This window comes from Lagopus muta, chromosome 1 (genome assembly GCF_023343835.1).
Source record: "Lagopus muta isolate bLagMut1 chromosome 1, bLagMut1 primary, whole genome shotgun sequence".
NCBI lineage: Eukaryota > Metazoa > Chordata > Aves > Galliformes > Phasianidae > Lagopus > Lagopus muta.
The window spans coordinates 6,738,017-6,752,209 of record NC_064433.1 but is presented as its reverse complement, the minus strand read 5'-3'; the positions used below and the strand labels follow the sequence as shown (position 1 = coordinate 6,752,209).

At 43.8% G+C, this 14,193-nt stretch overlaps 2 protein-coding genes across 2 annotated transcripts in view; one reads left to right on the top strand and one right to left on the bottom strand.

The window, feature by feature from the left end:
- Positions 1–14,193, top strand: part of CCDC3 (coiled-coil domain containing 3) — a 44,080-nt gene that overhangs the window by 21,218 nt on the left and 8,669 nt on the right. The window lies entirely within an intron of this gene.
- Positions 3,214–14,193, bottom strand: part of CAMK1D (calcium/calmodulin dependent protein kinase ID) — a 250,640-nt gene continuing 239,660 nt past the window's right edge. The window contains exon 11 of the mRNA XM_048963146.1: positions 3,214–4,849. Within this exon, the coding sequence (XP_048819103.1) occupies positions 4,821–4,849 (29 nt within the window). The 3' untranslated portion in view covers positions 3,214–4,820. The remainder of the gene's footprint in view (positions 4,850–14,193) is intronic.

The following is a 14,193-nucleotide window of genomic DNA, read 5'->3' as shown; positions in this document are numbered from 1 at the left end:
ATTGCTTTATGGAGATTGTCTTCTAAAACCACTTTAGAACAGGAGCCTTTTAAAGCTCCCCATCAAATGCAATAAAACACCCTGTAGAGCAGTTTTAAAAACAGGGGAAAAGCAAAGGCCACGGCATCTCCATCACAGCAGTGATGGCCAAGTAGTACTTGTGAAGCCTGGGTTCCCTAAAACATGCACACTGAGCTCTTCCACGATCTTAGTACTGTTTGTTGAACTATTAAGGAAATGGGAAAACATCCAGAAAACTGCTTCCACTCAACTAGCACTGTGAAGTTTAAACAAGGAGCAGAAAGGAGCCAGAGGTCTGCTGCACGTTGCTGACCTGCCACCAGCCAGGGACGCAGCCATGCATCACGTGGGTCCTGCTGGCCTGGCCCCATTCTCAGTGGTGTCCAGCAGCTGTCAGAAGGGATGTTGGAGGAACATCTGCTCACAGCTGCTGTGGGGAATTTTTAGGCTTCTTATGGAAATCCAGGGAGGAATTTTTGAGGTAGCCTTCAGGAAGGTTTTTCTGCTGATGATGAGGAGTGAAAGTGCCACATAACACCACATTGTCCTTAGTGACATGGAAAATCTGTAACAGGGAATTGATTGTAATTTTTCAGAGCCGAGGAATGGCTTTCTTCCATCTGTGTTCCTTTCCCCCTGAACTTTTGCAGGCCTTGCAGATGCTGTGTATGAATTATTTGTGCCTAGAGGGGTTTAATGTGTAACATACACACACTGATGACTGAGTGCCCAGCTGCAGTTCCTACAGACACGCTTTGTTGTGGCCCTTACTGTAACTTCATTGTTTCTTAATTCTGAAGTCCAAGCAAGCTGCATTTGAGTTCATTGTGCACCATCCACAGACCATGATTCAAAACTCATCTCAGAACTGCTGATTTATCATTACTGTTGCTATTTAACATCGAGGTGAGCTGATATGGGAAGATATTTGCCCATCTTTTTATTTGAGGGATCTCTCAGTTTTCCTCTCCTATGTGTGATTCTGTGTAGACTTCATGAGGCTCACAATATCAAAATAAAGCAAAAAAAGAAAAAAAAAAAAAAGATTTGGAAACCTAAAGCCTTTTTCCAAATTTTTGGATAAAACTCGCTTTGTTAGCTTAGGATATTGATATACTTTGGTTAGATAAAGCAATAAAGGAGAAACACTGCTGTATGAGCTTTTCTTTCATCACTGTCTAGAGTAAATGTAGGTTTGGATTTGTCCAGTCAAAAGGGCACAAGGCTGGCTGCAAACCCAAGAATGAGACTGCACTTCTGCTTTCAGCTCAGCAATTGAATGAAGTGGTGTTCACATTGGATTATCCCTATAATTTTCTTGTTTCTTGATTTTCGTTACAAATACATCAGTTTTATTTTAAAAGTCTGAAAAGGCCTTTGAATACTGAAGCTTTGAAATGTCTGGGAAACTTTCCTGCAGCAACCAAAAGCTTGTACAGGGTTGTGGCCTACAATTTCAATAGTCTTTACTCAATTTGAGTATTCAAATAAATGACCCAAGGCATGAGCTTTCACCTATCCAACAATAATACAACTGACTTCAAAAGGTAGATGTAAGTTGTCATGTGGCTCTTGGACTAATGGCAGTTTATTTGTCCACTATCACATTGCTTTCATCTCCTTTCTGTCACCTTGTCCAAATTGTTACCTGGTCATGTTGGCAATCCTTGGACTCATTGCCTTGAGTGCATAGCAGAGCATCAATTCTGATCTGCCATTTACCAGACCCTCACACAAAACAGAAGGTGGGGGCAAACTACATTTCTTGGTATTTCTGAGCAGATCTGAGCATCTGTGGCTTTTATTGAATGCTGTACACCTCACGGTCCTACAGATTGTGTGCTTACTGTTTCTAAGAGACCCACTTCAGAACTGGAGTATCAAAACAACTCTGAACAGCCTTTTAGGTGTAGACAGTAGATAGCAGAGGTGGGAGCGAGTATGGAAATCCTCATATCTACTCCTAGCTTCTAGAAATCTGCCTTCTGTCACACATAACTCCGAAACCAACATCCTTGTCTCTTTGCCTGTATTTCATGTGTGGTATTTTGGGGAAAGCTTGTTAAAGCCAAGCTCAAGTGTAGCCAGGGCTTAGTTACAAGTGCAAACATATCGTCAACGTCTGTCTTGCATTAAGATCTTTCCAGAAGGCATTTAAATACAGCCAAGGTGGCTTCACGGGATTTGCTTTCTCCCAGCACTTGGTTCAACTGTTCTTAAAAAATGTGGAGTTTAGGAGGCGTATATGTCAGCACCATAAGAATTTGCAGGGTGGGGAATAGAGGGAAATTATGGTGGGTTATTTTAAAGCCCAGCCAGGCGTCTTCTTTGCTTGAGCTTTTCAGTGAAAGTAAGAGAAACTCAGCAAGCTCCTGTAGTAGTTGGCTCTTTGGGAAGATGCCAGCTTCTATTTCTGTGTTACAATTGGATTACACAACCCCAGAGCTGTGTGGGTTGGAGTGGTTGCACATTCATCACCACCTCCCATCTGCATCTGAGCTCAGCCCTGAGACCTTGAGAGGTTGGATCAGGCCCATCAAGAAGGACAGGAGGCAAGCAAGCAGCTGCTGCATTGCGCTGCATTGATTCTGAGGGCTACTCTTTAATGAAGCTTTCCCAGCTTAATGAAACTTTGCTCCAGCTTACTAGTATGGATACAGCCAACAGTCCTAACCACTTCTCAGTGAGTTCAACTCAAGTAGATGTAGTTAATCATCTCTGCAACCTCTGTGCTCTTCCTTCTGAACCAGACCATTGATGACTGCTCTGGTCACCTCACTGGCCCAGCATGATCTGGCCTGGTCTGGTGGAGCAAATGTGACAGAAAGGAAGGAGGAGCACAGCAGTGCCCACGGTTCAGTATCCTTTCGCTTGAAGGATCAAAACACCTTCTGGAGATGAGCAGTATAGTCTCAGCAGATCAAGAGCCTCTTTGTGGTATTTATGGAAGTTTCCAACGATTCTGATGCCTCAACCAAGCTCATCTTCATTTTATCCACTGTCAAGTGCAAGAGTTGTGTGCTTCCTCTCTCTTGCTCATGGATTTGACAATATATTGACCAGTTTTTAGTAACCTGCAGTTGAGCTCCTTCCTTCTAATGACCAGCTCTTTCTAGAGTGACTTCTTTTCCTGCCTTTTGCTTCTATGCAAAGGTAGGTCTCATTTCCATTCAAAGTCTCTACAGTGCAAAGCCTTCTTTTATTTTGACACATATCAGGAATTACTTCATAAAAGCCAGTGAGGAGGAGAGTTGGAATTATCTTCAGATTTTATAACTTGGATAAAAAGTCTGGCTGCAAGCTAAAACTTGACACATAAATCTCAGCCAGGAAATAATTTCCCTTCTCTCCCTCCAATACAACAGCAAACAACTCCTCCCCTTCCCAAACACTTACAAATTTCTCAGTTGAGGAAGGTTATTTTAGGAAAGGACTAAATAAAGAAATGTTGGTAAGTAGCAGAATCTCTGGGGTGGGGAGTAGATGGAAGGAAAAAGACTCAAAATTATGCAATTTTAAAAAATACGTTATTATAGTGCTTCTTCACTTGAAATGGCTTACGGATATATTGAGTGAGCAGAGTAGATCACATTTGTGTTTTCTTTCAATAACATCAGCTGCCTTTAGACCTGTAGGTGCTGAATATCAGCACAATAATGTGTTTATTAGCAACATTAAACAGACCAAGGCAGAACTGGGAGATCTGTATGTGTTGGAATCAGATTAAACAAATTTGTCATACAGCATTTCCAGCTGAGCTTGTGCTGCAGTTTGCATGTATTATGCCTAAATCACATCTAATTGATGGAAAGAGGCCTCAAATACATGCAGGAAAGGGTCTCGAACAATCCCTACAGTGCTCAATTTTGTTATACTCTCCCACACCAGCTCAAATTCCCATTAATTTCTGTTGCAGCCAATGAATGAGAATAAATATTTCCTGTCCTTTCTATAAAAATCCCTTCTGTATTTGTCAGCTTGCTTTTCTGATGTTTTGTTGGTATGTAAGTACAGAAGAGGTGAGACCATCAGCATGTTAGTGCCCAAGTGCTTGCACCTGTTGATCAACATGGACTAAAGGACAGTTAGTTTATTCATCCATATCCTAATGAGAGCTATTGCTGGGAGTTATTCCTTTGATCATGCTTGAAAATTTTGGTCTTGGGGCTATAACACCCAACCGTCTACATGCATCCTCTACCAGGTATCTCTGGAGCCAAGAAGAAGCATGAACATGCCTATGCCCTTCCAGTGCCAATGTGTCAATCACCACACACCTAACAGAGGACACAGTTGTCCCATCCAGATGACAGATAATTATCTGACAGTGCTTAGCCAACAAATACATGGCTCCAAGAAGGTGTTTTTACAAGGAATTAAATGTTTTTTGTCCTTTGTAATTGAAATAGTGTGGCCAGCAGGAGCAGAGAAGTGATCAACCCCCTCTACTCAGCTCTGGCGAGGCCGCACCTCGAGTACTGTGTTCAGTTTTGGGCCCCTCACTACAAGAAAGACATTGAGGCCCTGGAATGTGTCCAGAGAAGGGCAATGAAACTGGTGACTTTTTCTCTCAAAGGGTGGTCAGGCACTGGAATGGCTGCCCAAGGAGGTGGTGGAGTCGCCATCCCTGGCAGTGTTCAAGAGGCGCCTGGATGAGGAGCTACGAGAGATGGTTTAGTGCTTGTGGTACTGATAGGAATGGGAGGGTGATTGGACTAGATGATCTTGCAGGTCGTTTCCAACCTTGTGATTCTGTGTGATTCTGTGTGACCAGGCATGTGTAGAACAGCACTCCACTTTCATTCACTTGACCAGGTGCATGCTTGCCCTGCAAGACAGACAGAAACAGAATAATCATTATTTAATGCCACATAGATTCCTCTATCCAGTGTTATAAACCTCTGAGAGCGCAGCCCTATGTGTGATCATCTACATCCCATTCTCCTCTCTTCAACAGAGAATAAAGTTTCAGCACGTTTAACAAGATTACCTTTGTCTTTAAAGAAGACTTAGAGGAAACTCTTGGCAAATGAGACATGTAGGCAGATTTCCAAAAGTGTCCCCATTTTGAGTAGAATCGTGATCTTTCCATCTCTGAAAATTCCTCCTGTCTATCTCAAAAGTGACACAGAACACACCCAAAACCCCTGGATGCCACTAACCTGTCTGACCCAAGCATTCACACCCTCTCCTTTCCTCTTCTTGGATAATGTGACTTTAAATGCCTTAATCTGTGACATGACTGAGAGGCAGATTTTGTATAACAAACTTTTATTGACTAAACTTCTAATTATTGAAAGCTCAACCTGTCATACACTCCAACGCTGGGCAATTTCTGCAGGATCCTTCCTGGAAAATGAGTTTCCAGATTGCTAGAGGCAGGGATACCATGGCAGACAATGTACAGCATTACCATTAATGGAAAACTGTGTGTTCTAGTCTCAACCTCTGAATTTGCACAGGGAAGCACTGAGATCACTCTCCATGAAACTGAAGAATCTGACCACAGGACTTGGCTCCCCTATTTCTTCCATTCTTGCACCATCCAGAACTCTGAATATAGACTTTCCTAGTTTTTGAATATATCAGCTCAGAGAACTCTCAAAATGACATATTTCCTGTTATCCCTTTTAGAGAGAGGAAATGAAGCACGGGGAAACTAGTTCTTGCTTTTCCACTAACTGAATATTGCCCTTTCTGTAAAGGAGGCATCCAGTTCCTTTCTGCCGATTAGGACACTCATTTTATCTGCCTGCTTTGATTAGGTGTGAAGTGTGTGTGTTGCTTAATGAGAACAAGCTGTTCAGATAACACAGCTCAAAATAACTGCTGTTTTGCTGTTCCAAAATTACCATTGCCAAAAGACAACAGAAGTGTGCTAGTTAAGACAGTAGACTGGAGCCCAGGTCTGGATTTCTTCACAGTGCATTTGTTGTTGTTGTTCTCTATTATTACTGTGATGTCAGATGTGTATGGTTTTATATGGATGGTTTCTGGTGCAGATGTTATAAACTGCTACTGGCGGAGGGGTGGGAAGCAATTCAGTTCATAGAGTCATAGAATCATAGCATCATAGCATCATAGCATCATAGCATCATAGCATCATAGCATCATAGCATCATAGCATCATAGCATCATAGCATCATAGCATCATAGCATCATAGAATGGGTTGAGTTGGAATGGACTTTAGATATCATCTATCCAACCCCATGCCACAGGCAGGCTTGCCAACTTAGGCACTAGATCAGGTTGCCCAGGGCCCCATGATGATGTTCCATCCCACCTGACCTTGAACACCTCCTGGGAAGACTGTGCCAGTGCCTCAACAATCTCATCTACTATTTGGGACTGTCCAGGTCCTGGCTCTTGTTATTGCTAATGGGGTGCAATACAAAACTGGTGAAGCATATTTATCTTGAGTGTCAGAGAACTGTAATAAAAACAAAATAAATATCCACAGGATCTTCAAACTATTAGAAAAGCACATACGCAAATGGTAGTACAGACTTACAGAGACACACTTGATACCTACCCATAAATATTTAGTCAATAATAAAGCAGACTTTACAGGAAAGAGCACGTGACAGCAGGATCTTACCAGAATTTGCAGATCACGAGGCAATTATTCACAAAAAAGCCAAGAAGAAAACAGGGTTGTGACTGAACATATTTCTCTTTCTAAGCTCAGAGGTGTCACTGTGCGCTCACTGTGCAGTGCTATGTAATTATCCCCCTCCAACACACTTATTAATTTAGGATTAAACAGCTGAGAGCCACCATTGTTACACGAATCAGCAGCTGAGTGCATGCCTTCCAATTTTGGTTCTTCTTAGAGTTTACCACATGGCACTCATCAGCCTGGGGACAAAGTGTCCAGAGCTGCTATGGCTGTCACTTGAGCAGCTCTGCCTCCTTCATCACCTCTCAAAATCAGGCTGGGATGAGAGCTGCAGGCTCATGTGCGCTGGGGAGACTCACCCTTATTTGGAGACCTTATTTTCTATGGACATTGTAAGCCATCCTGTCTGAAAAGCTTTTCCCTGTAGAAGGCATTAAGTTGCCCAGCATATATTTCTGTGTGTATATAAAGCATAGCAAAGCTAAAGAGAGAGACTTGAGTCATTAAATATGACTGTTTGTTGCCATGACCCAGCGTTTCTAGGGAGAATTCAAATGCTGGTTCAGGAGCAGGACCCTATTGGAGGGTTATACTGGAGTGAAGCAGCAGCCTTTGACTTCTATGGAAAGTAGAAATTAATTCCCTGAATGCTTGAGGCCATTTAAACTCAGGCAGGCAGGATCCCTGAAATATGGCACCCCAGAACCTTTCTATCGAAATCTGCCGTGATCAGAGCAGTCTGCTGCCCATGTATTGTATTCAGGTTGTCTGGAGCCACTCAGGATTTACAGCCCATGCAGCACTCGGAGCTGAGGACAGCAGGACGGGACTATCAGAGAGCAGCAAACTCATCAATCAGATTTTAGTGCCCTCAGTTTGTTATTTGAAGCTGCTGATTAGTCTCCCCAGCATTTTGCCTCCTCAGCTTCTCTCTCAGCATGCTGATGCTAGCCAGAGAGCACCTGCAGATTGTACATGTTTGTTTTGCCATTGCCTTTCCCAGCCTCACTAAAGCTTTTCCACTTCACCTCTGTGGGAGCCTGTGCCTTGAATTAATAACAAGCCCTGTTCTCTGCTTTGCCTATACATGTCATCACCTCTTGCTCTATCACCTCTGGTGAGCATGCCTATCTTTATTAGGCATGGGTGGTGGGTTGATGGTTGGACTACATGATCTTAGTGGACTTTCTCAGCATTTATAATTCTATTATTCTCTTCTGCTTGGAAGGAGCACAGCCACCAACTCCTTGCTGAGGTCTCTGGATTGGGTTGGGCTCATGGTGTAACTCAGGACCTTGGCTCCCTGCAGATGCAGATGACCCTCATCAAGCTCCTATCCTTCATCCAGGCTGATTTCAGTGCCATTGCTCTTGATCCTGTTAAGGTTTCACATATCTCCATGCTTACTGGGAAAGGCTTTGGTAGAGTCTCTGTGCTGCTCCTGCCATGGCAGGGGCATCTCCAGCTGTTTGCATAAGCACCACACCGAGCTGTATCCACACTATTTCTAGTGCTCACTTTCCTTCTCTGAATGAGTTGTTCTGACTCATCCTCCATAGGAATTTCTTTTTCTCCAGACTGTCAAAACAAACCATAAACCCGATGTTTCCTACTCAGGATCTAGGTTAGATGCATTAAGTAGGGTGATGCAAAGACTCTCTGAAGAGATGCACCAAATCCAGCCAAATGCAGGTTGCAGTGTGTCCTTTTAACCCCCCCTGCTTCCCTACACCCAATGTGACAAATTAAGTAAGATTTCTATGGCCTTTCCCCTATCTGTTTAGGAGTGATAAGGAAACCCCGGCTTCCCAGAAACATTAGAGGATGGCAGGTTGCCTCAGAACACCTACTTTTGCTCTTCAAAATCCAGAAGCTTTTCTGCAGCAGCAGTGCATGCAGAGTTTCCATCTGAACCTGTGGCCAAGAAAATCCTATCTGTTTGTAGAGGCAACTCAGCTGCAGCAGCTTATGTGAAGTGTGAAGCCAAAACATCCAGAGTGGAGGGATTTATAGGGGAACATGACTTTTATAGATGTTGTGTTACTTTAAACATTTGCCTTTCTCAGCATGGGTTTTCCCCCTGTGCATAAAACTTGCCCAAAGTATGATATATGTGATAGGAGGAGATGTGGACACCACTTAAAGCAAATGTCCCTGCTTCTGTGACTGCACAAGAGATGTCCCTGAATGCATTGTACTCACACTTTAAGCATTTGCATATGCCCCTGCTGGGATTTGCTCTGCTTCTCTCTCCCCATTTGGCCTCAGAAGTGACATAGGAGCAAAAGTTTATGGATGTGCTGGCTGGGAATAATAAGCCCAGGGATGGGGAAGTAGAGGGGCTGGGAGACGCCTGCTCTCTGACTTCTCAGCATAGAGGATATAGGCACTCAACATCCACGCTCTGAACCTGTTGGTTGTATAACAGATTGATGGCATTGCCTTACTCTCAGGGGGTTTTGAAGTCTTTGAGACCTCAGTCAACCTAGTTTCCACATTGCTCAGCCCCTGTCTTCTCTCACCTCATTGCTCACAAATGGAAATAGTTTTAGACTAAAAGAGGAGAGATTTAGACTGGATATAAGGAAAAGGTTTTTTAAAATAAGGGTAGTGAGGCACTGAATTGTGCTATCCAGAGAAGTGTGTCAGTGCCCCATCTCTGGAGACATTCAAGATCAATCTGGATGGGGCTCCAAGCAACCTGATCTAACTGTAGATGTCCTTGTTCACTGCAGGGGAGCTGTGACAGATGCCCTTTAAAAATCCCTTCAAATTCAATTCTATGATTCTGTGATTCTGCAATCGCATGGCTCTTGAGCTTTTGTGTGACTGCAGGCACAGCTTATCTGCAGACACACAGGCTCTTGGTTCAGCCACCCCAATCCTGCCACCACCCATATCTCCCACTCTTTCGTACTGCGGACAGCAATGGTTAATCTAAACGTGAGCCAACAGACATCCAGGCAGCACCTACCACTCCAAATCATTGAACACCTCTGCTGGGGCCTCCAGAGAACTCCTACAGGCTGTAATACGTTGCTCTGAAGTAAGTCACGCTTAAAGCAAACATTCACTGGAACAGGCTGCCCAGGGAGGTGGTGGAGTCTCCTTCTCTGGACATGTTCATGACCTGCCTGGATGCCTACCTGTGCGACCTACTGTAGGGAACCTGCTTTGGCAGGGGGGTTGGACTCGATGATCTCTGGAGGTCCCTTCCAACCCCTACAATTTTGTGATTCTGTGATTCTGTGATTCTGAATCCGGTGTAAAGTTGGTCTAAACAAATACAATCCTCATCCAAATGAATATTGATGAGGATAACTTGGTTTCCGCACCAGTTGATGCTGGTTCTTAGCTTAAGCTGCATCTAGAGTTGCAGGTAACTTGTGATAGAATGAGAGGCCCTAAGTTGCAGCAGGGGAGGTTCAGGTTGAGTGGGATTGAGTTGTAAGTTGGAGTAGAGGACCTTAGTGGTCTTTTCCACCTTCAATGATTCTGTGATGCTTCAAGGGATGATATATTTGAAAATATTATACTTCCCTCAGTGTTTTCCTGTTAAATAAGGGAGCACATTTAACAGGACCATTAAATTAACTTCCCAGGAGCTATTGTAGCATGGGGAAGAGGTGAGCTCATTCAAAAACCAACACAGATATTTGAATAGCAATAAGCAGTGCATAAACTGCCATGCACTCTGATCAGCCGTGTCCTGTTTCCCTGTGTTCTCATCAGTCAGAGGGAAAGACACAATCAATTTTGTTTCTGGTCTTGCCAGTTGTATCCTTTCCTTGATATTTAATTAACTCACTGTGTATATATGTAGGGGGAATGGTGACCTAATCCTATTGAAATACATGCCAAGCAAAACAAGGTTAGGTATAGACATGGTCGCACAGCAACTTTCAATTAGGGAACAATACGCTTGAGGTAAGGTATGTTGGCAAAGTAGCTATAGGCATATCAGGGCTAATTGGCTTCATTGTGACAGTACTAATACCTTGTGGGGAAAAGCTGAGTTAGAAATTAAAGTGGATTGCGAGTTTTGGAAACTTTGATATCTGTGGAAGTGGAATGTTTTTGTACAAGCTACAGAAAAATAGCCTATTTGAGAGTTTCGAAGCCCAACTGAAACTTCTATGCTAACTCTGAGACAAAAATGACTGGGAAAAAAAAAAGCAACAATTCAGTTGTTATCAGAATTCGAGCTGAGCAAAATGCAGAAACCCATGAAGCAGCACAGCTTGTGAGGCAGACCTACAAACTCACTCATTCTCCGCATCTAAATTGCTTCCAGCAGCAAAGATGTGTTTACTTCCTTATTAAAAATATTACTTAATCTTGTCTTCACATAGTTTTCCTTTAAGCTCAGCAAAGTTGAGCTGGGTACTGCACTTTTAACTTCACCGTCATTTGCTTATAACTAGTCAATTAAGAACTAATGCAAGGCATTCCCCAGGAACAGGAAATATCAGGAATATCTCCTACTTGTGACAGTGCTCAGAAGGAACCAGAGGATTGGATTGTAGCTGTGCTGCCAAGCTTTAGAGCTGGTTTGTCCTCTGTGTGTGTAACCCCTGTGATGGAATGGGGAGAGCCAGTGGCTGCTCTGTGCCTTTCCATGCACTTGTCCCCATGGTTAGTTATTTCACTGCCCACTCAGGGTACTTTTAATGGAGAAGGGACACAGGTCTCAGCAAAAATGCTGTCGAGGCGGAACCACCACCGTGGAAATCATAGAATCATAGAATGGCCTTGGTTGAAAAGGACCACAATGATCATCTAGTTTCAACCTCCCTGCTATGTGCAGGGTTGCCAATCACTAGACTAGGCTGCCCAGAGCCACATCCAGCCTGGCCTTGAATGCCTTCAGGGATGGGGCATCCACAACCTCTCTGGGCAAAAAAACCCCACAACTCTCTGGCCAAAGAGATGAACCCCTGGAGTGGCCATGAGACCCTCCCTTCCCCATGCCCTGCTCCACCTTGGACACCCATGTGCAGCCCAGCCTTGAGCTGGGAGGGTGCTGGCAATGCAGGAAGCACAAGGTATGATGGGACTGAGCACCAAGCACTGAGCCCAACACTCAGCCCTTACTTCTGCATCTCCAGAGAAGCAAGGAGGAGGATGGCTGCTCCTGCTAAACTACTTAGATGTGGGACTTGGCCGCTCCCCTCCCAGATCCACCACCGCATTCCTGTGGCATCTAGGGCAAATTGCTGAGAGGAATGCTTTCAAAGGAAATAAGACAAGTGTGCAGCCCTTCCATCTCCAAGCAACTGGAAAAAGCAGCCGGCTGGCTCCTGGTGCGCATCTCTCACCCACACAGCTGCCTGTGTTCAGCAAGGAGAGGGAAGGGGCTTGGAGGTGTCCCAAAGTGAGATCTTGCCCTCATGACGTCTTTTTCTCTTCCTAGAGACCCTGTCTCCCACTGGCTGTGCAGGGAATTTAAGGATTTGCTGTCAGGACTGACTTATCTGCTCACTTGGCACCAGTGAGATGCCTGTGGTAGGCAGCCTGGCTCATACTCTGCGTCTTTTTTTTTCCTTTCCTATCTTCTTGGTTTGTATGGTTTCTTTCCTCTTTAAAGCATCTCCTATTTCCTTTGCAAATACAAGGAATAATTCAGTTGGTTCTTTCCTGGGTGCTGACAGTGATCAAGGCAAGTATCATGGAGTCACATTACCACCATCATCCTCCATCCCATCAGAAGGGACTGGGTCAGGCTGTCACCTGGTATCTTCACATCCTCCCCCTTAGCAGAATCCCAGGCTTCAGGACTCACTTTATCCAGGGGAGGCAGAGCCCAAGTGATGCTCTGTGTGTAGTTTTGGAGCTAGAGACCTCTGTCTAGGTATCTTCAGTGCTGAAAGTATTTTTATTATCCCTAAAGCACCTCCAATCCCCCTTTTGTCCTGCAAAACCATCCTACTCTGGCTGCAGAGAGTCAAGGGCTGCAAGTTTGAAGGGCAGGGTTTTAAAATGGATGCTTGCCATACCCACTGATGATGAGAGCCATCAGATATTCAGACACCTTGCCAGAGAGGAAGGTCTGGTTTTTCTTCATTGTGGGGAAGGATCTTCTTTGAAAAATCTGTTGTTCAGCTTAAGGTCATTGCTTAAAAAAAAGCTCTGAAGGAAAAGAATAGATTGCAGGTGTTTTTCCTTCTGAAAAATAATCTTCCCAGTAAATTAACCATCCTGTGTGCTGAGTTGGTACTTGGTGGAGCTGCTGGCACTCAAGTTTTACGTCACAGCTTGTAAATACCATAACTTTTTCCAGGGAGATGGTCCATGGTCATCTGCTCAGGGGAATGTCAAGGCACAGCATCAGCCAAGAGACCTGCCAAAACATAGGCCAAGAGCTGCCCCAGCAGGCCCTTGAGTGATTCTTCAGGTGGTTTTCCACCAAGCAGCAGCTTGATGCAGACCAGAACCAAGAAGGCTGCTTTAACAGTGCTCTGATTAGAGAATATGGGTTTACTTCTGTTCCTCCAATCTCCAAATATCCTTATGCTGCCATTGCAGCTTCCCCTGGGTAGCTAGTGATGCCAGCTACCATTTCGTGGCTTTCTGGATGCAATCCATTTCAGTCTATGCAAGTTACCTAGGCAATAGAAAGGGTCCCAGAAAGTGGGCCTCTCAAGGTAAGTGTATAAGTCAGGCTAGAAGTCTCCCTTTTGACATGGTCATTTGTCTCCATTGATGATTGGGAATGTTGAGATTACATGTCCTGACTGGCTGCCTATTAGAGGTTTAAAATGAAAATCTGCCTTTAGCGAGCAGTGGAATGGGAAAGAAAGAAAGAAAGAAAGAAAGAAAGAAAGAAAGAAAGAAAGAAAGAAAGAAAGAAAGAAAGAAAGAAAGAAAGAAAGAAAGAAAGAAAGAAAGAAAGAAAGAAAGAAAGAAAGAAAGAAAGAAAGAAAGAAAGAAAGAAAGAAAGAAAGAAAGAAAGAAAGAAAGAAAGAAAGAAAGAAAGAAAGAAAGAAAGAAAGAAAGAAAGAAAGAAAGAAAGAAGGAAAGAAGGAAGGAAGGAAGGAAGGAAGGAAGGAAGGAAGGAAGGAAGGAAGGAAGGAAGGAAGGAGGAAGGAAGGAAGGAAGGAAGGAAGGAAGGAAGGAAGGAAGGAAGGAAGGAAGGAAGGAAGGAAGGAAGGAAGGAAGGAAGGAAGGAAGGAAGAAAGAAAGAAAGAAAGAAAGAAAGAAAGAAAGAAAGAAAGAAAGAAAGAAAGAAAGAAAGAAAGAAAGAAAGAAAGAAAGAAAGAAAGAAAGAAAGAAAGAAAGAAAGAAAGAAAGAAAGAAAGAAAGACATTGTTTGCAGTGCCAAAATATGTCGTGGTGGCTGTAGGCTGGCAGAAGCTCTGCAGACAGTGCCTCTTATCCCACTGAATCTCTGCTTCTGATAGTTTGAATTAACTGATAGCTTATGCCACAGGCCTTATACTTCCCACAGTAAATAGAATCATAGCATCATTAAGGTTGGAAAAGACCACTAATATAATCTAGTCCAACCATCAATTCTTTACCACCATGCCCACTAAATCATGTCCATTGTGCA